This window comes from Mycteria americana, chromosome 16, assembly GCF_035582795.1.
Source record: "Mycteria americana isolate JAX WOST 10 ecotype Jacksonville Zoo and Gardens chromosome 16, USCA_MyAme_1.0, whole genome shotgun sequence".
NCBI classification, from domain to species: Eukaryota; Metazoa; Chordata; class Aves; order Ciconiiformes; family Ciconiidae; genus Mycteria; species Mycteria americana.
Genome location: NC_134380.1, coordinates 7,596,906 through 7,622,993, shown reverse-complemented (window position 1 = coordinate 7,622,993; position 26,088 = coordinate 7,596,906). Strand labels below are relative to the sequence as shown.

At 47.1% G+C, this 26,088-nt stretch overlaps 2 protein-coding genes across 2 annotated transcripts in view; one reads left to right on the top strand and one right to left on the bottom strand.

The window, feature by feature from the left end:
* The window catches only part of LOC142417888 (nucleoside diphosphate kinase-like), a 180,616-nt gene that overhangs the window by 141,786 nt on the left and 12,742 nt on the right, over positions 1 to 26,088 (bottom strand). The gene's annotated exons all lie outside the window — the stretch shown is intronic.
* Positions 2,325 to 7,734, top strand: TOB1 (transducer of ERBB2, 1). The gene is made up of 2 exons (XM_075518781.1): positions 2,325 to 2,577; positions 5,296 to 7,734. Exon 2 carries the CDS (start codon positions 5,433 to 5,435, stop codon positions 6,411 to 6,413), a length of 981 nt encoding a protein of 326 aa, XP_075374896.1. The 5' UTR covers positions 2,325 to 2,577; positions 5,296 to 5,432; the 3' UTR covers positions 6,414 to 7,734.

Here is a 26,088-nt window from a genome sequence, read left to right as displayed (position 1 = left end):
TCCCACAGCTGCCTTGATTATAAATGTATTAGCTCTGTATATTTAATTCAGTTCCTAATGCTTCTCATGTAGTGTTAAAGCCATTTAAAAGAAAGTCTCTGCTTTTACAACCTTTCTTTTTTTTTTAGCAACTCAGCAGCACAGTTAAAAGCTCCTTACAAAATCTCACCTGAAAACACTGATCTACGGAGTTGTGCGGTTTTTCCCACTTCAAAGGGAAATCTGCTGCTGTTGCTACCCCAGTCAGCGCAGAACTGAGCACAGTAACGTGTTGAACTGTTGACTGGCACAGCTGATGTTAGCCGTCAATTTGTTCAGTGTTTGCTGTACCAGGGAGATTTCTAATTTAAAAAAACCCAGTATTTTGTCTTTTCACCTGATCCGTTTCGGTAGTTATTTCACATTGTCTCTTAAGTTTCATGGTAAAAGTAATGGCAACTTGTTCAAAACAACAAATCCAAGACTCTCAGTTGGATTCCCGGCTGTGTTACAGCAATTCTCAGTAGTCTGCCAGTTGCCAGTGCTTATGATTTTATAATCTTCATACTTTAGTTTTCACTTTGGGCTGCACAGTGATAACCTATGACCCAATTTTCACTGAAGGCCCATGCAGCCCTTTATGGTTAAAACCAAAAGAAAAATAGGGGAAAAAATCATAACTATGGTGAGTGCAAATTAAGATTTTCAAGTTGTTTGCAATATTGCAATCCTAGTAGCATCAACATTGGTACATCTGCATAAAAACTGTGTGTGTTACAATGAATTAGGCCTTCTAGCAGAAATTTTCAGCTATGGAAAATCCCAAATACTACCCTTGCTACCTTCCTTTAACATTTCGGGTTTCAGGCTCCTGCCTCCCACAGTCTCGTACATATTCTAAGCTCTGAAGGGTTAAACTCCTGGCATTTCTTCTGACTGGCATTTCCAAATCTCTCCTGGGGCCCACGCGGCGTTTATGCCAAAATGCTTTATTATTGTACAAACACAGAGCAAGGGGAGGAGGAAAAAAAAAACCACCTCCACCGTTTGTCCTCCAAAACCCGGTCCTGCTCTCCAGTTTGAAGGTAAGCATACCAACCCCAAACCTAGTAATACCCGCAAGTGATATTTAAAGAGCAAAACCAGTGATGTTCTAACGAGCAGCGGGCCCGGCTCTCCCGCCACCGGGCCTGGTTCTCATCCCAAGCGTCTCTCGGTGCGGGAGGAGGCGGCGGCCCCGGCGCTCGCCCGCTGGCTCGCAGGCTGCCCCGCTTCCCCCCGCCGCTGCCTCCAGATTTAGCCGTGCCCCGCGTTAAAATAAGGCCGGGCCGCAGGGCTGTTCCCGACAGGCCCAAATCAGGCTCGATGGCACCGGCGCCGGGCGAGGGCCCTGGCGCCCGGCGCCGTCCCCCGGCTCGGCCAGGCCGGCGGCTGCCTGACGGCCCTCACGCCGCCCCGCGCCTCCCCACAGCGAGACCCGCGGGCGCTGAGGCGGCGGCTGCGCCCTCCCCGCCCCGCTCCATTCCCCCCGGTAACTTTTTTCCCCCCAAAACTGGGGTTTGACGTCTTCCTCCTCGATACCGAATGACCAATCAGGCGGCTACCGGGGCGGGCAGGCAGCCAATCGGCCAGCGTTGCTACCTGTGGGGAGTATTTTTAGCCGCGGCGACGGGGGGGGGGGGGGCTGCGAGGGGCCCGCCGGGCGCGGCGGGGGTGCAGCTGCGCGCCCCCTCCCGTGAGGGCGGGCGCGGCTGCCGCTGCTGCCGCGGGGCCTCGCTGGCCCCTGGCGGAGGGGAGGCCGCCCCCGTCAGCCCCGCCGGTGGCTGGGGGACGCAGCCTGGCCCCTCGCCCCTGAGCGTGACGGGCTGCGGGTGCCCCCGTCGTCGTCCCCCCCCCCCCCGCGGCTCAGGCGGGCTGCCGGCCCCCGCGGGGCCGCGATGGCCCATGCCAGGTCCCCGCGGGCCGTCGCCGCCCGCCCCCCATGCCGCGCCGCAGCGGCGGTCATGGGAGATGTAGTTCAGCGCGGGCCCCCTCCCCCCCTTCCCTGCGGAGATGAGGGGCGCGAGGGCAGGGTTTGACGTAGGCAGTGACGCAACGGTGTTGTGAGGTGAGGAGGGAGCTGACGTAGAGAGCGGCCCCTCCACGCCGGGGTGGGGGAAGGGGAAGGCAGCGGGGGCCCCTGTGTGGGGGGCGGGGCCAGGGCGGGGCCAGGCCGGCCACCGGCCACTGGAGGGCGGGGTTGGTAGGCGTGGCCGGGCGGGGCGCGGGGGCGGGACGCGACGGGGGGCGGGGCAAGGGAGGCGATATATAGGGGCGCGTCGGGCGGCGGGGCAGTAGCAGAAGCAGCCCAGCTGCGGCGGCCGAGCGCGCCCGTCGTGGGGGTGTGAGCAGCGCAGCCCTCCCCCCCTTTCCCTCCCCCCCCTTTTTTTTTCCAACCCTCCCCCCTCCCTTTTTTTTTTTTTCTCTTTCCTTTCCCCTCCCATCCTCGCCGAGGGAGCCGGCTCTCGGAGATGGGGGTCGGGTGCTGAGCCGCCCCCCCCCCCCCGCACTCACACCCCCGCCGGGATTGTTTGCACTACCCCCCGCACACCCACCCGGGTGAGTACCGCTCGTCGAGGGCGGGGGACAGCCCGGGCCGGCGCGGGGGTGTGCGCTGAGGGGGGGGGGCCCCAGGCCGAAGGCAGACTGCCGAGGCGGGGGGCCGAGGCAGCCACCGTCCGGCCCCGGCCGTGAGGCGAGCGAGGGGCTGAGGCAGCCACCGCCCGGCCCCTGAGGCGGGGGACTGAGGCGGGCGCGGCCCCGGCCGCCGTGACGGGGGGCCTGAGGCGGCCACCGCCCGGCCCCGGCCGCTGAGGCAGCACTCGCCCGGCCCTGGCGGCTGAGGCGGCCCCGGCCCCTGAGGCGGGGGTGTCGAGGTGGGCACGGCCCGGCCGTGAGGCGGGAGGCCCGGGGTGCCGAGGCGGTCACGACCCCGCGGTGACGGGGGACTGAGGCGGGCGCGGCCCCGCGGGGAGGGGAAGGGCCGGGGTGCCGTGAGGGGCGCAGCGGCACAGGAGCCGATGGGAAGGAGGGCGTGGGGGCCGCCGGCAGCCCCTCAGCGAGGGGGCTGAGGGAGAGGGCTCGGCCCGGGGAGCCGGGGTGCGAGAGGGTCCCTCCCAAGGCGGTCCCTGGACGCGCTCAGGCTGGGAGGAGTGAGCGTTGCCGGCTGACTAATAGCTGCTGCTTGCGCCGGGCCTCTCCGGGCAGCGCTGGCAGCCGTCCTCTAGGACCCTGCCCCAGCGGGGGGGCCGAGAGGGGTGTCGCGGGCCCGGGGTGCTGGCCTGTGTGCTGAGGAGAGGGGCCTTGCAGTCCTGTCGTGGCCCCCCCCCCGCTTCTTCCAGTCATCTCCCTTCCTCCTCTTCATTCTCTTTCTTACGGGCTCAGAAAATGCTCTTCCTCCTCCTCCTGCTGTTGCCGGAGCTCCCAGGCTGTGAGCAGAAATCTAATGAGACCCGACTGCCTGGTTATGTAACTCCCCACACCGCTTCAGGCTTCTGCCTTTAACCCCAGTGCCAGGGCTCTGCTACTGGGGTAATTAATGGGCTTGGATCCCTGAGAAATATTGTCCTCTCTAAATTAAAGAAAAAATAGTATGTTTGAAATGATCAAGCTGATTCGTTTGATCAGCTGCTTGTACCATGGATCAGTTTTGGGGCTTGGAAAAATTTATAGCGTCTGCCCGGTGCGCCTTGAAAGGATCATTTCATTCCTAAAGGACATGGAGGAAGGGAAACAAAACAGATGGATTAATAAATCATTTTTAAATGCCCCTTTTAACCACCCAATCAGCTTTTCTGTACTGATTGTGTCCCTTTTGTAAATATCTTCTGTTTGCCCTTGATCTTTTCCTTATCCCCACCCAGTGCTGATCCAGCAAACGTTTAAAGGTCGCCTTATCGTACCAGCTTTCAAACTATTCCCATACCATGTTGGGGAGAACACGAGTGGCTTAGAAATAGGGTTCCAGACTTTAAAAGGAGATTATTTGGAGCAAGAAATAAAAAAGCATTGTATTCATATTGTCAAAGGATTTTGATATTGACTTTGATTTCTCTAATCTTTAGTGACAGCTACACTAAATTTTGTTCTAGTGATGCAGTGCAGAAAAGCACGCTGTTAATTGAAATTCTTGTTGGGCATTTAACTTGAGCCAAGAAATACATATTTTGTTTCATTTGAACTTTTTGAACAAAGGTGTCTCCTGTGGATGAGTACCTTTATGCTAAGGTAGTGCAGAATTTTCGTTAGCCGTACATGTGCTAATACTTGATTCTTGTCCCTTCTTTAACTTTAGATAGCTAATTTCTCTTTTGTCCTTTGTGAAGGAGTGGCAACCATATTTTATATTAAGTATGAAACGGAGTCATGGAGAAGGAGAAGAGCAATCGTTCTTGAGGCTATCAAAAGCCCTGTTGGCTCTAGTAACTTTTTGAAATCTGGACTGTAGACAACGCGATACATTAATTTAGTATATATTAGTATATAACATCTGATAATATAGAATAATTTGTAGAAAGGGAAAAATTGTGAATTAATTTATTGTAATAATTTCATGGTCATTGCCACCCTTATGACAGAAGATACATGCATCTATTTTGTATGCATTGACTGCATTATCATTTTAGCTATTCCAAGGAAGAATTGTTGTGTATGTACAGCAGACATTTTCTCTTCAGTTAGCATAATTTCGCCAGCGCACAGTTTATGCAGATGATCTGCTTGGACTTAAAATAAATTTTGCATAATTTTAGTTATTTGTGTGAAATCGTCTAAAGCAACTGTTAACATTTTTCTAATTCTGTAGCTTACAGTGCAACCAATATGTTTGCAAACTTTAAAATGATAAACGACCCTTGGACTAAGACCTCTCAAGCTAAACTAATAGTCTGGTGCTAAATTTTGCAGCTGAGTACTATAAATCATCCAAATACGGGTTGGTAATTGAACCCTTGACAGGCCTGGCAGTTCGGTGATGTCTTAAAAATTATCTTTGCTGCTTTGTGAATAACTAAACGGCAAGCTCATGTGATTTTGAAATGCCCCATGCTGTATATGTAAACACATGCCTAGTGCATCTTCTGCAGTATTGTTTGTAAGTCGTATTGAATGTAGTTGACATCCTCACCTTCCGCTGGCATGAACATAAATGGTTTGATGCACATTTTTTTACTTAAAGTAACCTATTTTATGCAGAAAGTGAAGCTAAAAGAATAGGCCTTGGAGCTTGATCTTATGTTTTCCTTATTTGGATGTGTTTGCTTTTGTTTTTTCTTAAAGGAGCAAGAGCACTCAAGGTGAAGGATAATAATCAACTAGAATCAGCACTTTGAATGAAATTTTGTTTCCCTGTGGCATCTTGAACACTTTCTTCTTCGGGTTTTGAAACAGACTTATAACTTTGTGGCATAGCAGCTATGCAGCTTGAAATCCAAGTAGCACTCAATTTTATTATTTCATATTTGTACAATAAGCTTCCCAGACGACGTGTCAACATTTTTGGTGAAGAGCTTGAAAGGCTTCTCAAGAAGAAGTATGAAGGGCACTGGTATCCAGAAAAGCCATACAAAGGATCAGGGTTTAGATGTATACATATAGGGGAGAAAGTGGACCCGGTCATAGAACAAGCATCCAAAGAGAGTGGTTTGGACATTGATGATGTTCGTGGCAACTTGCCTCAGGATCTTAGTGTTTGGATTGACCCATTTGAGGTTTCATACCAAATCGGTGAAAAGGGACCAGTGAAAGTGCTTTATGTGGATGATAATGAAAATGGATGTGAGTTGGATAAGGAAATCAAGAACAGCTTTAACCCAGAGGCCCAGGTGTTCATGCCAATTAGTGACCCAGCATCTTCAGTGTCTAGTTCTCCTTCTCCTCCCTTTGGTCACTCTGCTGCTGTGAGCCCAACTTTCATGCCCCGCTCCACTCAGCCTTTAACCTTCACCACTGCCACATTTGCTGCCACCAAGTTTGGCTCGACCAAAATGAAGAATAGCGGCCGTAGCAACAAGGTCGCCCGCACCTCTCCCACCAACCTTGGCTTGAATGTCAATGACCTGTTGAAGCAGAAAGCCCTTTCCTCCTCCATGCACTCTCTCTACGGGCTTGGCTTAGGCAGTCAGCAGCAGCAGCAACAACAACAGCAGAAGACTTCTGCCCTTTCTCCTAACGCAAAGGAGTTCATTTTCCCCAACATGCAGGGTCAAGGTAGTACCAGTAGCATCTTTCCTGGTGACAGCCCCCTTAACCTCAGTCCTCTCCAGTACAGTAATGCCTTTGATATGTTTGCAGCCTATGGAGGTCTAAATGAGAAGTCTTTTGTGGATGGCTTGAATTTTAGTTTAAACAACATGCAGTATTCTAACCAGCAATTCCAGCCAGTTATGGCTAACTAAAAATAAAACGAAAGTGAAATACAAGTAAATACTATTGTACAAGTTAAAATGCACGTACCCAAGGGTGTATCTTTTTTTCCACCTCTTGAGATTTTTTTTTAAGGCTTGTAGTATGAATACATTCAAGCTTGGTTAGATAAATACAACATGCATCATTTTTCATTTGCCAACCAAGCACAAAATTATTTTATACTGACTGTACATTACAAAAATATACTCTCAAAATATGGCCTCTTACAGTATTTAAGATATAGCAAGGACATGGCTAATTTTTTTCATGTGTGTATATATATATGTACACAAACATATATGTATATATATATTAAAAAATTGGCACTAATAGGTGGGTTTATTGGTCTTTTTCTAATTGTATAATTTAATTTAGTACAAAGTTTGTAAAATATCAGAGTATATATATTGTTTCTACAACATGGTATTGCATTTATATCTTTTTACTACAGTGATCTGTGACAGCTGCAGCAGCTTCATGTTGTATTTTTTTTACTGAAATTGTAAGATATCCATCTTAAAGACATCAATTCTAAAAAAAATAAAAAGTTGTGTACAGAATATTCCTTAGTGGTGGAATTAAAATGTACGAAATATTTGCTTTTTTCAAAAGAAACACAAATTGTATTTTCTGTTAAAAGTTTAAAGATTTTTGCTATATATTATGGAAGAAAATGTAATCGTAAATATTAATTTTGTACCTACATTGTGCAATACTTGAAAAAAGGTATAAAAGTATTTTGAGTCAGTGTCTTACATGTTAAGAGGGACTGAAATAGTTTATATTAAGTTTGTATTAAAATTCTTTAAAATTAATTGACTGTTGTGGTCTGTGTTTTTACTGTTCTGCTGAAGATCAGAGCGCTGCGTTTATTGTGTTGTCAGTGCTAATGATGCAAAAAAGTCTGACTCAGTGCCTCACAAAGGAGCGATGGAAAGGATTGCTGTATTGATGCACCACAATAATGGGTTGCTTTACCTAAAATACTACTGACAAAGCACATCGCCTGATTAAGGACTTGCCTACAATTATTTGAGCAAACTTTCACTTGTTTTCCCTAACTGCAGCTCACTGAAGTCAGAAGATAATTTTTTTTTTTCTTTGAGAGTTAAGACCATAAGCTCTGTGAACGCTGAGTTATTGTGCGATGTAATGTATCTAGAAGAGACTCAGGTGATTCGGTGAAATTCACTTTCTATGTCATCAGAAAGGATTTGAGCGATTCTCTCGAGAGGTCCGAGACCAATGCATCAGCATTCTGTTTCTGTATTGGCATTAATAGCTCAGAAACCAGGCTGAATAAAAGTGCTAATTTACAGTTTACTAAACTCATTGTAAACTTTCATTTTATATGCTCTATTAAAAAGAAATGTAATGCAACTACAATGTGACATTTTAAGGTTTTTATTTTAGTGGATTTTACCAGTTTCAACTTAATAGATTCTCAAAATGTGAATGTGAGTGGGAGGAGAAAGAATTCAGAGGCTGAAGGAACAACTCAGCTTTTCCAGGGCTATTTTGAAGTTGCATCCCTTACTCCTTTCTCTCTGTTTGGCAAATAGTGTTCCTTGCTAATGAGCATTGTCAAGGGAAAAAGAAACTTACTTCTTTAATCCGTAAATCTAACAAACATCAACTTATTTTCCATGGCTGTTCCAGTTGTACAAAGAGAAGACACACGTTAAGTGGATAGTCCTTTGGCTCATGTTGATGAATGCTAAGATACAGAAGGAGTACAGGATTAAAATTATCTGAACTTCAGCATTCTGAAACTGGATTTTGAGACTGCAGATCAGTCTTTGCCTACCTGATGCACTTGAGTTGACAAAAGGTGTAAGTTTCACGCATGCGCACAGCCCCAGTTTGGTGCGAGCAGAGTTTTGGTGGAAGTAGCCCAGTGCTGTAAGGAAGAGGGTGTTTTTCAACACCAGGGTGAGATCTTTGCTTTGGACAGAGGCTGTGAGGAAATGGACGGGGTGGAGATGGGAGGCTGACAATGGTCTCCATTTCTAATGCCATGACAACCAATTCAAAAGCAATAACGGAGCGAATGTTTTTTTAGGCATTCATCTGTCTGTATTTAACTGGCTCCTTTTTATTGAGTTTGCCATCTGGTTTATCTTTCCACTAACGGCACATCAGCGGACAGAACTGTACTTAAAAGTGCATCATTTGGTATCCAATTTTAAGTGGATGATTTTGCTTTAAAAAGGAATTAGATTAGAAAAAGAAATATTGGATCAATTACTGAAAAATTGAGAATGTTAGCTCTGTGTATTATTTCTATTTGTATGCCTAGACTTTAAGACTTACTACAATTTTAGTATTTACAGTACAATAATAATACCTAAGCTGCCTAGAAGGTTGAGCAACTTTAACAGTGGAGACTATTCTACGTGTTCTGAGGTATTTCTATTCCTGTGGTTTAAACTGAGATCATTTGTCTTAAAGGTCATCGAGCTTATCCTCTTCTCATGCTGATTTGTTCACTTCCACTGTAACCAGCTCAGCGTGCGAAGGGCAGTGGTTTGCAGCAAGGAAGAATCTCTGGAAACAAGGTTGTTTTTTGCAGCGCCTTTTAATATAAAGATTTTAATAAGCAGGATTTTGTCCTCCGTAGGTGGTTTATGGTGCTTTGCAAGGCGAGAATCTGTAGAGAGAGCTTCCAGTGTTCTCAAAGAATGTAAATGTGAAGATTCTTAATGTTTTCTCTTACTCCTCATAGAAGTTAACGATGTGTGCTTTCTGTTCAGTCTACTTCACCCATTTATTTATCTTTTGCTAAAGTTTGGTGCTGAATTTGTTAAATCAAACATTTACACTGCAACATTCTGTTCTAAATGACTGCCAAGTCAATCTCTGGTTTAATTTGCACACACCCAGTATTCTGCTCTTGAGCCCTGCTGTCAGGTAAGTGCGTTTGCTTTGAGAGAAAGGACCTAAAAAGGAGCGAAGGGGGAAAAGGAAGTGTTTGCTCAGTTGTGCAAGTTCTTTTGTATTTTCTCTTGTGAACATGCAATTTACTTCCTTAAAATTGCTGGTGTAAGTTAAACCTCGGAAGATGTCTTTAATTTAGAGCGAAGAAAAGGGTAAAACTGTAAGTATGCGTCCCCCTCAATGCTGCTTAGTGCATCCTGTCTCTTCGCTCAAAGTCCCCAGCCAAGCACAAGTTAATGGCATTTCATCTGTAAGGCTCACTCAATTCAGCACAAGTCGACAACTTTTGAAAATCATAATCTGAGATCTGTGAAACTGAGCTCAGAGGCATCTTGGCATGGCAGGGTAGAGAGGATCCAATGGACAGCTACAGTCTGTCCTGCGTTTGTTTTGTGGGTAGACACAGAGCTTACTCTTGATCAGAAGTCTAGTAGCGGTCACCAAAATTAAATTGATCTGATTATTTCTGCAAAGGAGAGCCAGCTCACAGGTGGAGTTTACCATACGTAGTGCTTCGTTACTGCATCGTGCTCTCAAAGGTCCCTGCTGCGGACGGCCTGGCACTGGAGTCTCGGTGAGTACACGTTTTTGTAGTTCTCTTAACGTCAACTAAGCTATCATAATTTGTACAAATTAAGGACTGGGTGAGAAACCCATCCCTCCTCTTCACCATGCAAAATTAGAAAGCTATTAAACATTGCTTGTATGATCTCTTGCTACACACAGCCGTGGCAGATGATGACCCAGCTACGGCACGGCCGCGTGCCCAGCTGTCTGCACCCTGTGCTCCCGCCGTATTGCAACGTGCAAAAGCCTGTTAGTAGCAAACAGCCCAGTTGCATTTCTGAAATATCAAGTAACCAAACAACTAGTTGTTAAATCAGCTCTTTGGACCGGCATGGGATCAAACCAGACTTCATTTACTGATCTGACGCCCCAGACTGTTCTATTAATGTTTCAGGAATAAATACCTCAGAGTTTGTGTTGGTAGTTTTGGAGCCGATGAAGCAAACCGGCAGTTCAGCACTCTTTTTTATATCATCAGCAAGTTGATTTAAATTGAGTGTACAGAGTTGGCTGCATTCCTCTCATGAGCTGCATAAAAAGTTTGCTAAATCGAAGTGCCAGAGCTGTAAAATCCTGCTGAAGGGATTGTTTCCAAAGATCAGCGAGAGGAACGGTTAAACGGTTACCGTGGCAGTGCGTGTATGACTTTTGTCCTCAGCTTTATTTTAGTGATGGTAGTAAGGAGTTTTGCCTTAGAGAAGGGAAAAAGCATTAAGACTCAGGAACATAAACCACATTCCCTTTGGCACTACGAGTTCTCTACCTCATAGACAAAATATGATCAGTGTGTGGAACGAATAGCAGGTGTAAAATATTTTTAGAAAAACCTTGGCGTACAGTGCAGACATCCCTCAACCCCCATCCTTTATTCTGTCAACTTTTGTTTGTTAAAAACAATCCATAGTATCGATGGCTGCAGTTTTGGTGGAACTTGCTGCAGTTTTCATTTGGTAATTTAGCACTTCAGAGGCCTGAAATCAGAGATCCTCTCCTCCTCTGAGAGCTGAGACACCATTACAGTTAAACAGTCTGTCAGCTCCGTGCCCTCATGGAGCTCGTTGCGCTGCATTCCCTTTTCCCCTTAGCTTCAAGATTACCCATAGCATAAAACAAAAGAGGACTCTGGGAATGTAGCGCCTTAATTATTGTTTAGTGCCCCTGCAAGCTTCTTTGAGAAGGTTATATCAACAGGACTGGATAATGCAATTAAAGACAGACCTGGAAACCCACCATTTTTCTTTGGCAGAAGATATTAATTCCCTGCTACGCCCATAACCCCTTCCTTTGTCTTTGCTGCCTCTCCCACAGCATCCTCAGAAGGACCAGCTTGTGCATTGCTCCCTTTGTTCGCTGCCTCTCGCTGCTTGCTCTGCTGCACCAGGCTTTCATGCCGCTCTTCTCTTCTCTTCACCCAGACTCCACTTCTCTTCTGACCTCATCTCTTAAGTTGCTCGATGCCAGGAACTGCTGTGCTGTGGGAGACCTCAGCACGCGAGGCTCTAGCCACCGAAAGGTACCCTCTCCCTCCGCCCCTTGTAGGCTAAGGCTTACTTGACTTGACTTCATCTCTAAAGACATAGTGTAAAGAACTACTGAATGTCAGAATACAGTTAAGGATTATGTTAGATGCTCACAGCCTCATGAAACTGAGTGAATTTGCTGCTTGGGCAGCCTCATCCAGTAATGCAACAGCCTGGGAGTTTTTAGTCACATTGATGGAAATGGGAGGTGGCAGGTTAGTGAAGAACATAGCACGATAGATGACAACTCAGGCACCCCACGTTCCAGATCTGACTCTGGGCAACTCTGCCCTTTTCTGTGTTGGTTTCCTCCTCTGTCTCCATTGAAATTCACTCTTAGCAAGTGTCAGACGTTAGCTGGCTATTGCTGTCTCTTTGCTGTCAGTAACGAACTTCATCCAGTTTCTGTATGCCACAGGAGCATCTTCTGAGGTTGGTCTACCGTTCCCTCCTTTTATTGCCTTTAGTCTCTGTGGCCTTTGAGAGTCTCCTCCATTGTACAGTTCACTTAACGTGTATTAGATGACCTTTGCATTTTGAAATAAGGCATGCATATAAAAGTGAAGCACTTGATTCTCATTGTCCATGGTATAGAGAGTCTGATTCATCCACCATCGGAGCAGAAGGCCTCCGGAGCAGTGAGATCTCACATACTGTCTATTGTGATTCTGTAAAAGAATTTCTGTGGGTGTTTCTTTAGATATGGAAGTATATATTCCTCCAGTACAAATCATGTGAAAATTTTACACCAGCCTACTCACTGAAGTTGCTGCTGGTCAAAATTAGACTTGCATACAGATTTTACAAACTAAAACAAATTCCCCTTTGATTTTCTTCAGACCATAAGGTTAAGCATCCTATGTGCCAGCACAGAGATAGGGCTGCCGGATTCTGCTACTGGCTGTGCTATGAACTGTCTGCCCGGTCTTCAGCAAATTGCTTCAGCCTTGTCAAGAGCAGTTTCGGTGTTTTTAAGCCCATACTTGAGCCTTTAACTCCCTGCTGTGTCTCAGATGTTGTAGATAACTGCAACGTATTTTTGAAGCCAACGGGTTCTCGGTCTGTCTGTCTCTCAGGGTTAGTCAGGTATGTGGCAGCACCTCCGTTTGGCAATTCAGTGGGAAGAGTGCAAAATTCCTGAATACCATTGAAAATGTTAACACCTGGGGCAGTTACCTACCTTGCAGATATTTGTGAATCTCATATTAACTGCTTTGAGCCATAGATTGTATTTTACTTGAGAACAATTGATAGTTCATTTTTAAGTAACGCGTAACAATGCTCGCCGTTTGTGCCTTCTAGACTGTTAGTGCTGTCCTTAAAGACTCATTTCAGTACTGCCAAACCAAATCACTCGAGAAATTGTGATTCAAGTCTCCAAGAATGTTTTAGAAATTATGAGGTAACTGTAAATAATAATCAACCTTGCACCATATTAATTTATCTTCTGGGTATAGACTTAAATAGATTTCAGAATGTTCTAGCTTTTCTTTACAAGTCCACTAAGAACTTAATTTTTAGGTGAAAATTTACATCCTTAGGAAATCACAGGTTCCCTGGGACTGGCACTTCACAGGAAATCAAATATCTAAGGGATAGTGATGAACTCGTAAGTGTTGGCAATTAACCACAGCTGCTTAATGGAATCAGATTTCTACGTGATACAGAATGACTGAGACCTACCAGCACCCTCCCGCCTGTGCAGTTTGCCTCACAGATTTGACAGTCTGGTGGCAACAACCGCAGGCAGCCAATGCAAATGAACTTGTACAAACTGATAGAGGACAGAAACACTCGGTAAGAGATCAACCACTGCATCTCTGACCTCTCACTCCTGACCTTCAAGGAAGGTCTCCAAAACAGCTTCAAAAGACAATCCAAGTACTAAAATTCCTGACTCCAGGATGTAAAAATCACACAGATATTGATTGCATATTACATTATAATTTTTGCTACCACCAGCCATCCCTAGGCAATAATTATTCCTGTCTCTCTCACCCTCTCTTTGTGCCATAAATGACATTATCAGCTGTCCTCTGGCTAGTATCCTCCCTTTGATCAACAGGAACCAATCATCCTTTCTCTCAAATTGCCTAATTCATTAATATAATGAAGTTTAACTCAGAACAATTATTCTCAACCTGTATTTAGCTCTAAGGTTATTGCTTCTATTTCAGACCTAAGGAAGCCTTATGTGCCTGAAAGCATGTCTAGATTTTCCAAGTACACCAACTGACCTAATAAACAGTGTCCCCTCTCCCTGCCCTTGCCTCACTTACATCTTGCACTGTCCTTGCTACAGCACCTCTACTGTGCTTGTTCCTGCTCAGCTGGATCTACAAACGAAGGCGTAGCCTTGATGAGCTACTATGGGAGGCACTCCACTAGCCCAATTAATAGGACGGAAGCGTAGGCATCACGTGGTGGAGCTGCTCGGTCTGTAAGCCGTCCGTCCTACCTTGTCTGAGATTGCCTTGCTGTCCCCAAGCATGCCATGTGGCAGTGGCTGCTGGGAGGTAAGTGAAGCTGCGGTGACACCAGAGACCTGTGAGCAAGGCTGACTTGATGATCACTTCAGTAGACAGCACGCGTTTGGGGGTAATGAACTTTCAGAGGTCAGTAGAGTTGTCTTTCATTTTTTATTGGTGTCTCTGTGGTTTTAAGAATTCAGTATGTGGAGCAGCTTACCCACCCAGAGTCAGATACCAGGAGATCAGTTCAATTTAGGGTCTGGATCTCATCGTTACGAATCAGTCCTTTTTTCAATGTTCTGCTGTACAAACTCTCTCTTACCTTGTTTATTCTCTTAAATTCCTAGGTTTCCCCCTCCTGATTTTTCACTCCATTTTCCTTCAAGGTCTTCCTTTAGAGTTGCTTTTCTTAGTTCCTTTCCCAAACCAAGCCATTCTCCCCATTCTGCTTGTCTGAGGTCTGTGCCTCACCATATATAATTTGCAGTGTATTATCTGATGGAGACTGTAATCTCTTCAGGGCAGGGCTGTGTCCCTGTCCGGACTCACAGTTGCCTGTTTTACTCTATGAGGTTAAATAACGACAGAAATAGAAGAGTATACAGACACTCCCAAATAAACTGTGCATTTTGTGATCTGTGTTCAAGAAACAAATGGAGGAACAATTGTCATTAGTAACATGGTTTATGCTGTACCACTGGAGGCTTGAGAAGAAATAGATGCTTTAGGCAAAGAAGTTTCCTTTACAAAACATTTGTGGAACATATTTATCTAAAAATACACGTACTTATGGTAGAGAACGATGTTCCTCTGCTGATCTATAGTTAATTGTCAATGGCAACACAGGACTCTTAAATCTTACAAACAACCCTGCTGTATAATATCATATACTTTATCCCTTTCCTTCTCTGCAGCATCCCAAAGCCTTTCCCAGGCTGATTTCCATGGCCTCTGCTGCTGCTATTGAAACAGTCCTGCTCACTCAGCTCTACCACCGTGCCCACCGAGGCTCAGAAAAGGAGGATGGATGGGGAGGAGGATGACCCCGTTCCCCTACAACAGAGGTAACTGTGGGGAGGGAAACCTGAACAATGCAGGACAGATTTTTGCCTTTAACAATCGTTGAAATTTTTCCTCCCTGCATATGTGCTGAGTAATATGCGGCTAATAATGCATTTTAAAATACATTTTGGTCTGAGATCTCCAATGAGTTTGGCTTTTTGATGCCTGCACAAATGGACTCCACATACTTAAATGTCTGCCTGACAAAATTCGAAAACGAGCGATATGTAAGCGGAGATGGGGATCATCTGTGAGACTGACTTTGAGATGACTCTCTCCGAAAGTCAGAATGTTTAGAGCTAGGATTTTGACTTTCCCTATTTTCCAGAGAGATGTGAGGCTGTCCAGTCTGACCCTGCCATCGGGGTCATTGCTGCAGGGTGGCAACCGGCCTGTTCCCTCTCCTGACATTTGCATTTGCTCGAACAAAAGGCTCATTCTGGCTGGGAGTGCTGCGGCCAGGTCTGGTGTTGTCCGGTTCCCAGTTGCTTTTTGGAAAGAGCTGGCTGTGCTTGAGTGCCCGGCTTTGAGTCACTTCTGTGGGACACTGTCATCTTGGATATTTTGGTCTTTTGTCATATATAAAAAGATATCTGTATTATTTGCAAGCAATTAGTCTTCTGCTAGCCAGAATGGGGTTGTTTTCCTTAAGGATGTTTAGGATCACAACTCTTACAGGCAGAGGGGAAAATGTCCGTAGATTTTGGGATTAGTCATATAACTGCGGCAGTTATCTTCATCCAGAGCCTTGTCTTTCGCTCCCCGTTAGAACTCCTGAACTTGAGGGCTGTATCCGATCTCCAGCCTTTCCCATAACGACACTTATCTGGGCAGGCTGAAAGACAAAGGGGAGCCCAGGCTGTATAACCTCTAGCCAGTTATTTCTTTCTTTACTTGGTTGGTTTTTTCCATAACCACTTGATAAATCATGCCGTGGAGAGCTGGGAATGAAAGGACATGACCTGCTCACCGTGCTCGCCTGCTCCTGGCTTCCAGCAGTGGTTCTGATTTCTCTGGGCCTCCGTTCCCCGTCAGCATGAGGTCTAACCCCATTTCTGTGCCTTGCAGAGGTGCTGTGAGGTTTCCTTCTTGCTTGAGAGCTCTGGGTGACCCTGGGGTACAATACCGCTGCTGTCATAAAGCACCTCCCAGTCACCAACAGACTTTTACCCTTAGAAAAGCCCCGTGTGGTGTCGCTGTCCCCGTCCCCGAGGTGGGGACAGGTCAGAGGGGAGATGGAGGAGCTGCCAGCCATGCCCTGTGGAGCTGAGGACGAGGGGAGCCGTGGACTTTGGCACCACGAAGGTTGGCCAATAAGTCCTGTGAAATGCACCATCCTTCCCACATCACCGGAAAAGAGAAAGTATTATTTACTTTCCATCTATTCAATATCCTCTACGTGATTGGGATGTGCTTAAACTGGGGACAGCTGCTTTATGGGGATGTTGTCAAGGGAGCTGACGTTGAGCGGGACTAAACGGCAGCGACTGTCGCTTAATGTAGGCAGGGGCACAAATCCTTTGTGCTGGAGATGACCTGGGCTGTGCGGTGCCCACAGCGAAGGTGTTAATCCGTGTGCCACACTCAGCGGCGTCCTAGCGGTATGGGGACAAGGCAGTCGAGACAAAAAGAAGGAAAATTGGAAACTGGTCACTATGACTTGTAACTCTTTGAAGTCCTCTTAGAAGCAGACTCCAAAAGCCCACCAAAACCCAATGGATTTATCCTGTTGGTCCCTCTGTGCTGCAGTCAGCCCAGGGTGAGGGGTCTGTGGTGGGCACTTTGCTGCTGTAAGAGTTGTTTGCCTTTATAGAGGTCAGGTACTGGGAGACCACTTGCAGAGCAAACGCCTTCGCTCTGTGCATTGTTGTAGTGAACTGGAAGAACCTGAAGGACTGGTGAAATGGGGACCCTGCAGGCAGCTCCTGCCAGGATTCACTTGAGGATTCTTCTTTGCTCAGTCCTTCCAGAAATGAAGTAACATTTGCTGGGAGGAGCCTTTCAACATGGCAATTGGCCCACGAGGCTGGGTTGAAGCATGGCTGGGTCTAGGATGCACTAAAAATATATGTGACAAATGTAAACATTGACTTTTGCCGGGGTGGGAGCGTGTCTGCCAAGAAGCGCCGGCGTGGCGAGCGGGGCGGTCGGCGGTGCTGGGTGCTGCAGGTGGCAGAGCAGCAGGAGGGAACGCTTTCTTCCTCTGGGTTGGTTTTTTTTTAAAGGAATTATTTAAAATTGTAACAGCTTCACACATTAAAATTGCAGCTTTCCCATCGTCATGTCGTGGTAACCACGTTTCAACAGGTAGGGGAAGAAATTGGAAGGGGGGAAATAAGGAACTGAAGAAAGAGGAAGGACCTATCGAAGGGGAAATGCCTCCACCTCCTCCCTCCTCTGCTGGGCTCTCGTCTTTGTTTGGTTTTCTTTTTTATTTTAAGACATAAAAGCAAACATAAAGATTAGGAAGGAGGTGGTCTGAGCCCCTGCTTGTGGCCGAAGGGCTCTCCCCCCAGTCCAGCCTCCTGGTGCGCCCGGAGCAGGGGACAGGGCAAGGTGACACAGCCGGGTGCCACGTCAGCAGCCTGCGCGCTCCTGCCTGTGGCTGCCAACAAAGGTGGCCATTGAGAGCCCGCCGTGTCTGCGCTCTCAGCAATTGTGCTGCGGGAACGGGGCTGAAACCACCAGCTTGATTTTGTGCAGGCAGCGATGAGCCCCGTGAGCGTGCTCTCCTCCTCCTCCTCCGCTCCAGCAGGAGGTCTCCAGGGCGTCTGGGGAGCGGTGGCAGGTTGCAGGCTGTATGGCTGTGCGAGAGCTGGCCGCGTGGAGCCAGGACCGAGGACTGTGCCGGGTGGAAATGGGCTCCCCCAGGCAAATGTGCAACACCCACCCAAGCAGCCACAAAGCAAACAAATGTGCTTTTCCCCAGCCCATTAACTTTTTTTGTCAGCTGAGGATGCAACAGCAGAATAAGGGAAAACGTGGCTTTTTATTTCCCTCCCTTGCTCTTGCTAACTCCAGCCATCCCCTAAGTACAGCTCCAGAAAGAATGAATAAAATTCGTTTGTTCAAGGCACTGCTGCTCCAGAGCAGAAAGTTACTCAGCATTTGCAGGACCAGGTCCTTGTAGATGTTTTTATTCTGTGTCTATTTTGCTCTGCCTCAGACTGATGTATTATGGATGCTTCTGATTAACAGGGCATGAACGTAACCAATGCTTTACTCGTACGTTACAAACCAAAAGAGGTTGGTTTTTTTAGGTGTGTTTGCGAAAACGTATTCATGTTCAGATTTTCTTTATGCAAAAATGAAAGCACCTGAACTCCAGGCCAGGGAAGGTTTGGTGAGCTGAGAGTGTAGGAGCCTGGCCACACTATGTTACATAAACAAACTGGTGGTTTTGAAAGCAGACCGAGAGAAGTTTGCAAATGCATTTATTTAAGCAAGCAACCCATCTGCTCCTACCAATAATGGATTTGCAGACCAATTGTGTATTTGCTCAGCTCACAGGCCAATGAGTTTTACATATGTTACATGATTTGCACAAATCGATATGTAACGTAGACACACATGCTCACATCTGGAACACACGAGCCATGACGACAGGGATTTGAGTAGTGACCTAGTTAGCACCTAGCAGCGTCTGGATCTTCAGGGCAAAAATATAATATTTATCTTTTTTTTTTTCCATGAACTGTTAGATTTTATAAGGCAGACTGTAGCGAAGCAATGCCTGTTTCATAGGGCTGTGTGACTCCTCCAGGATGCAGCTACCACAAGCACGAGGCTTGGAGCTGCTTCATTTACCTGGCTGGCCAAGAAGGAAAACACCAAATTACATACGAATGTAGCACGGCTGGATGGAGGATCTGCCCCCACGCACAGTGTTGCCAAGTACATGGAGATGCATTTTAATTCTAGCTATGGAAGTAGGGAAAAGAAAGCTTTATCCAGAAAAAGAAAACTAGTCCCTTATATGGGAAATATGGACTATAAGCAAAACTCCAAAGGTCCTACCTAGAAATATCTTTCTGAGCCCTTCAGGGTGTCAGGGGTCCCTGTTTCTATTTACGTGTCCATCTCCCACCGCTTCCTCCTGTGGTGGCACCTGAGGCTCTAGAAACCTCCCTTTCTTGCCAGAAACGTTTCTAGAAGCAGCACTTTTTCCATCACGCTCAGGAATGCTGGCAGAATGCAATCTCAAACGGTCGGTTGCGAGCGTTTGCCCTGGAGCTTGATTTAAGGAGCTGTGCTCGCCCAGCAAGATCCAGGAGCTGTTTCTGCGATACGCTCCCTTGAGCAGACTGGTGAGAAAAGTAGAGGCCAGGGACTTAAATTTTATGACCTTGTAATGCCCAGAGGCTCAAACCCGTGACAAAAGTCTCACTGGTCAAGGCAATTACTAAAAAAAGGAGAAAGGAAAAAAAACCCCCAAACCTCTCCTCTCTCCAGATTACCAACTAAACAACCTGTGAGCTGCAATAATTCTGCAAAAGATGCTCTCAGGAGTGGTTTTTACAGTGAAAGTAGTCATAAATAATAATAAAAAAATGCATCTGTGTGTATTTTACAAAGCAAGGAAAAAATTTCTTCCTCTTCAAGCCCGTAGTCTGTGAATAATTTGTGAACAAGAGAAGCAGCTCCATCTATCTTACACTGTATTTGTTACAAATCATTTGCTCATGTGTAAATCTTCCTGCCAGGGTAGGAGCAGCAAATCCTCCTTCAATTTTAGTCTGCTGAAAAACTTCTATAGCTAAACATGAAAAATTGAATCGATAAGTAACAGGTGTAGAGGTGCATCTCGGGATGAATATATCCCCAGAGCCCGCGACAGAGGGGCTGGGTGACAGTGTTTATGGGGCAGCTGGTGGCTGAGGGCAGGACTTCTGGCTGGCACACGTTGCTGAGCCACAAGGGCTAATAATTTTGCAGGAAAACAAAAGCCAAGCCAAAAAGGCCATCTCCAAAACCCACTTCCCTCCCAGCACACCTAGAGCGAGCAGGCAAACAGCCACCACCAGAGTGAAATGCATCAGAGCATCCCATCTCGGAGAAAACTTTTTCAGAGCTCACAGAAAGTCCCTAGGTGGCAACACTGCTCCTCCTGACCCTCCTGGGAGTCTTGCCGTGGTTGATAGATCTCCGAAAGCTCCTGCTATGGAGATTCTGTGACTAAGTGAGACCTTAAACTTCCATTCACAAATAAAAGTGAGAAAAAGAGTATACGTTTAATGCTGGTGGGGGCAAAGGAAGGCTTAAACCTGTGATCGCTGAAAGGCTCTGCCATCTGAAGGTAAATTAAAAGAACAACTGAAACACCCAATGATTTATCCATTTAAAAGAAATCACAAGATTTTAAAGCCAAGTTTGTGACACTGAGATATGTGACTCATGATCTCTAAATGCTTTGGATTGCCAGCGCGCTTAGGTATTTCTGTAACGGAAAGCCCGACAAGTAACAATTGCAGAAAGGTGGCTGAGCCCTTCCAGCCTCTACGAGCGGGACCAAGGATGCTCCACTGGGCCGTGGCACGAGGGACCACTCGCTCCATCCCGTCACCCGTCTGTTTGGACTGTAAGCTCTCCGCAGGTGAGGAGCGTCTCTCCATCCCTGTTTGCAGAGCGCGGCCCCCTTCCAGGCAGCCCCATAATACAAACATGGTAAATAACCCCCAGCACAGACGTGGGGCTGGACAGTCGAGAAGAAAAATGCCCACCGCACCCTGCTCCCAGTATTTTCAGGGGAAGAGCATCATCAGAGACCCAATAGATAAGGAGATTTTTGGTGTAAGTCCTGCTCATCACACCTGTTAGATGAGTAGATCTGAGAAAGCCATTAACTTTTTCCTTTTAATCTATGTTTGTTCACTGCTGACTCCGTGCAAGCCTGCAGGGTCTATATACAGCCCCTCCAGCCCTGCGGCTCTGGTCGCACGTGCTTGTGAACGGCTGCTCCTTCACCGAAACGCCAAACCAACTGATAAAAGTAGCAATTTCACTCTGTCAGAGATAAGATACTTTTGCCCATCTCTTGATTAGATGACTTTTGGAGCTGGCTAGCACAGTAAAAATTGTGAATTGCAAATATTATAATCAAATATACAATTTGAGTTTCATCCTGAGTTAATTACCTGAGCAGTATACATCTGGTAGCTACAATAAATTACAGCAGAAATGGAGAATTTGATTGCAATATTCACTTTTCGGATGATCTGCAGGTCAAGTATTATTCACTGAAGAGATTCATGAATAATTTTGAATAACTGGACCAATATATTTAGAAACTGTGCAATCTGCAAACAGGGAGAGAAAAAGCCTCAAATAAATTATACATTGTGTCTTTTTCCTGCAGCTCTGGAAATGGATTTGATTGCCTTATCACACTCCCTACTATATCTTTTTTTTTTTTCCCCAATAAACCTAAAATCTCTCCTGCTATATTACTAACCAGGCAAGGATGAAATCAGTCAAACGAGAACCAGCCATCCGGCCCAGGGGGGCTGCTTTCCCCTTAGAAAATCTAAATTATACAGCCGAGTGTCTGTGAAGGAGTTAATTAACTAGGGCAAGGCACATCGAACCGCAACCGGAGAGCGCTTCACTTCGAGAAGCAAACGCGCCAGGCAGACGCAATGCAAGTGCGAGGTCGCCAAAGCGCGATGCCACACGCCACCTCGTGTCAGGCGCTGGGAGTAGCTGGCCGCTCCTGCCCCAGTTTCCAGCGATCTGCCATCATTTCAGTGCTGAGGGATGAGGGTTTTTTTTTTTTCTTTGCACCCCAAATATTGCAAAAATAGGAAGACGTGACCGTGCGAGGAAGACGTTGGGTCCTCCCTGCTGGGGCCATGGTGGGTGCAATAAGAGCGTGTGACTAGCTGGGTGCCGGTGCTTGGTTTTGGCGCGTGTAATTAAATTATATGTTGGACACTGCTGGATGGAGAACCTGGCGCTGCCCGTTTATACGGTAAGTCCTGTTGAGGACAGTGAGACTTCCTCTGCCCCACAGCTGTCTCTGTAATATCCTGGTTGCACCTTGCTTTCTGTCCAGGGATGGAGCGACTTGGCCAAGGCCAACCTCGGAGGCGTTTCCAGATGGAGCTTTGTGATTTCCAGCGTCTTCCCCAAGCACCATAGATGCAGCAATTGCGGAACACCTTCTAAAGAGACTCGGGGCTCCAGAGCTGGAAGGTTTGTGACTGTGACCGTTGTCCCTACTGCAGCACGGTGTGCTTGTGGGGGCAGATGGAGGTAATGTTCCTATTTTAGCAAGATTTGACTTTATGGGGCTGGAACGTGGCTGAGATTTATCCGGTGATCTTAGGAGCGAGTCTCTACTAGCAAGTAGCGTTTTCTTAGCAAGGCAGTAACCAACCCAGTCTGAGCATGATGTGCAAGTGCTGCTGGGTTTTTAAGATGTCTGTAGGCTTTTGTGCTTCTTAATGGGAGTGTTGCAAGTCGTCAAGCTGCTGGTGCTGTTTTGAGAGGTGCAATGTGCAGGATCTGCTCAGGGGGCTGCCTGCACACCAGAGGCAGGCTGGACCAGCCGCCCTGGTCAGATCCATGTGCGGATCACCCAGGTCTCGAATGGGAACAGCTTGTTGGAAGTTATCGTAGGAATGCACAGCTAGGACTCACTTTTCCCCCACGTGTATTAATCAATATTGCATTTCATCTGCTATTTTATTATCTTGTCACTCGGTATTACGATGCCCTTCTACAGCTCCTCACAGTCAGCTTGCATTTTTGCAGCCCTAAATAACTTGATCTCAACAACAACCTTCGTAACCCACCTCTCCTATCCCTCTTCCAGACCTCCTACATCAAGCAGCCCAGGCCCTCGCACAGGTCCCCTGGGACGCTGCTGATGACTTCCCTTCATTGTGAAAACTGACCTTTCGGTCTCACCCTTTCTTTCCGATGTTTCAACCAGTTGTCGTCTCAAGAGGCTGCCTTACCTCTCCCTGCAGGACAGCTAAATGTCTTTAAAAGCCTTGGGTGAGGAAGTTGCTCTAAGGCCTTGATCCAAGTCAACTCTATCAGCTGGACCATCTCTGTCCTCGTGATTGCTTCAAAGAAAGTTGTGTTACGAAGCATTGCTTCCCTCTGTTGAAGTCCACGGACGCTTCCTCTTTACAGCATGTTCAGCTGTGAGTTTTATCCTCTATTACAGTTTCTACCAGACTTGCTGAGTTTTCATACCCAGCCCCCAGGAACCCTTTTCTAAAATTAGCCCCGTGTTTGCCACCTTCCATCCTCTGGTCCTGCTGCAGACTGAAGCAAAGGTTATCCACTACAGTTAATGGTTAAGCAATTTTTAATGTGAGTACTTTTACCCTTGGGTGAATACCATCTGATCCTGGAGATTTATTACGGTTGTTTTTCAATTTATTTCAAGCAGTAGCGGAAGTCATGTCCTTTACACATGTTACAATACCCTCCTTGGTTTGGGTGTGTTCGGAGTGGAGCGAAGGAGGAAGAGAAGGCACAAACCCCTTTATGGGTAGTTCCTTTTTATGCCAGTTAATCCAGTCCACCTATGATGTTGTCATGCCAGTTTAAGGCGAAAAAATGCTCCTCCTCCTCCCTCTAGATGAATCTTTTCCTCTTTGTCTTTTCTCCAGCCTTCTCCTTTCCTCCTGCATTTCTAGCCATCGCTGGGACAAATGAGAGGGGGTAGGAATTGCCAGGTGGGACAAGACCCATGGCCCTTTCCATCCTGTAAGCACCCGTGTCTCATGGCCCAGGGGATCATACAAGATGCCACAGAGTGGGGTCTGGAGGAGGCTTGTCCCCACCCCAAATTGGCCACCATCCTGAAACATGGACATTCATGTCTGTTGGGTTTTGCTCTCATTGCCGTTGTCAGAGCTGCTGTGGTCATGGGCTTCTGCAGCACGTGCAGGTCCGTGTCCACCAGCAAGCCTGCGGTTTGGAGGAGACCCTCCAAACTGTGGTGGCTGGGCTCACAGATCAGCGGTTGGATGGGTGGGCACCCAGCGCAGGCTGGCACCGTGGAGGGCTGGCTGAGAAGAAAGGTGGTAACAGGGATGTGCGCAGAGGAAAACACCGAAATCAGAGAGTTTCCTGACTTTGAAACCTGAACCGCATGCAGCCTTTGGAAGACTTTCCATCTGCTTTCTAAACTCTCAGGCCTGAATGTCATATCATTTGCCCAGCAATAAATAGCTGTGAATTAAACAGGGTGCGCCGCTTTTTTGGCTAATAGATATGTCTGCTAGTGCTGCAGCGTTATCTTCACAACCCACTGGTGTTTGCATTGTAGATCAGGAGCTCAAGCTGACTTTTTTTTTTTCTTTTTCAAGATTTAAAGAGCCGGCAGAACATTTATTCAGTTGTGCAACTTCCATTCAGAGTATTTCTCAGATCCTGGACATGGGGCTCATTTTTTGTCCTTTGACAGCCGCTGTAAATCAATAAGGCAGTTGGAGGTCACTTGTAGTCAATCAGTAACCAGTGCCGGCGAAGGGGAAAACACTAAATATTTGGTATAAAAACACAGGCTCCAAACTCAAAGTTCTCTCTCAGGGTCACATTTTCACAGCCATGCCTTTGGAAACCTGCCTCCATCCAGCCTCGGTGTAGCTACCCAGCGTGGCCGTGATCTTTTCCTGGTAATTATGTACACGGAGAATTTCACAGCACGTGCACGCTGCAGGAATTACAGCAAGCCGGGGCACAAGGTGCTTCACGTGGAGGAAGTGGGTCTCGTGGTGCAAGGTGCTAATTTGGTGCTGGCTGAATTACTCCTCCTTTTTGCAGGAAGCCATTAGGTGTTGGCTGAAGCCGTGCATGACCTTCGTCACAGCCACCTCCCTCAGGACCTGAGACCCGTGGCCAGGCAGTAATTCTCACAGGGGTCCCTAATTCCCTTTGAAACAACCGGGAACTAAGCTCTTAAATACCTTTGCCGCCTGAATCATATTCCAATGGCGTCATCATCTCTGTTTGCCTCTAGTTCTGGAGCTGGTTGCCCATAAAAACTTCTGCCTGACCTCATCTCAAGCTCCTGCAATGAAAACACACTCAATTTCCTCTTTCCTTTGACCTCAGCTGCTCTGGGCTTTGCGGTGATGCAGGATCCTATCTCTGAGTAATCATCCAGCCACCTCTCCGTGCATGCTAACGTGGGGCCCTCGTGCCCTGCACCACCAGCTGTATAACGCATCAGGCCCTATACATAATCCGGACGTGCTCTAACCGTCCCTGTGCAGAAGCTGCACACCATCACTTTTTGCTGCTATTTTGTCCCCCTGTTAATAGAACTGGGCTGCACAGACGGTTTGCACAATAACCTGTGACTCATTTTTGGATCCATATGCTGGATGGTTTCCACTGAGCTCTAGCTGCAGGATTTGCAGATTCATGCGTTGCACTTTTCATCTTCAGTCCAGACTGGGAGGTGGGCACGCCGCGCTGGTGCCAGCGGCTCCGTGCTGTCCTCCTGCCTCCCCAGAAGTGTCCGTCAGATCCGTCCCTGAGCTCTGGGGAGCTCCTGCAGGTCTCGGACCCAGCTAACGTGGGTCTGCTCCCTTGCTGCTTCCCAGGCCGGTGTCTGCAGGAAATGCTGCTTCTCTGGCGTCCAAACGCAGAGGAGAGCGTTGACAGCAGCCGCTGGCCGTGGCCGCGTGGCTTTGGAGGTGGCATCCTTCCTCCAGCTCTCCCCTGGAGCCTCAGACAGGTGCTCGTGCTGCTTCCTAGCCCGCTGCCGGGCAAGGAGAGGAATCAAGCAGGCTTTTCCCTTTCTCTCTCTCCTTTCATACATTTAATACAAACTTTAAATATTGGCATTTCCTCCCAGCCTCCTGACAACCTTGAGAGATGCACCCCAGAGAGCAGGATGGAAAAGGAAGTGCCTGAGCAACACAAAAGGGATTTTCTGATCAGGAGCTGCTTGCAAGTACCTATTAGCCTTGCAAAGGCTTTAATGACATCCTTTAGTGCCTGGTCCTGTGCGTAGGCTTTCCTCAGGCTGGCTGACTGGTCAGACTTGAATTTTAGGCTTCTTAAGGGTTTAGTAAGAGGCTGAACTAAAATACTAGCTTTGAGTGGAGAGCTAAATTCTTCAAGGTCAGAAGGTGGAGAGG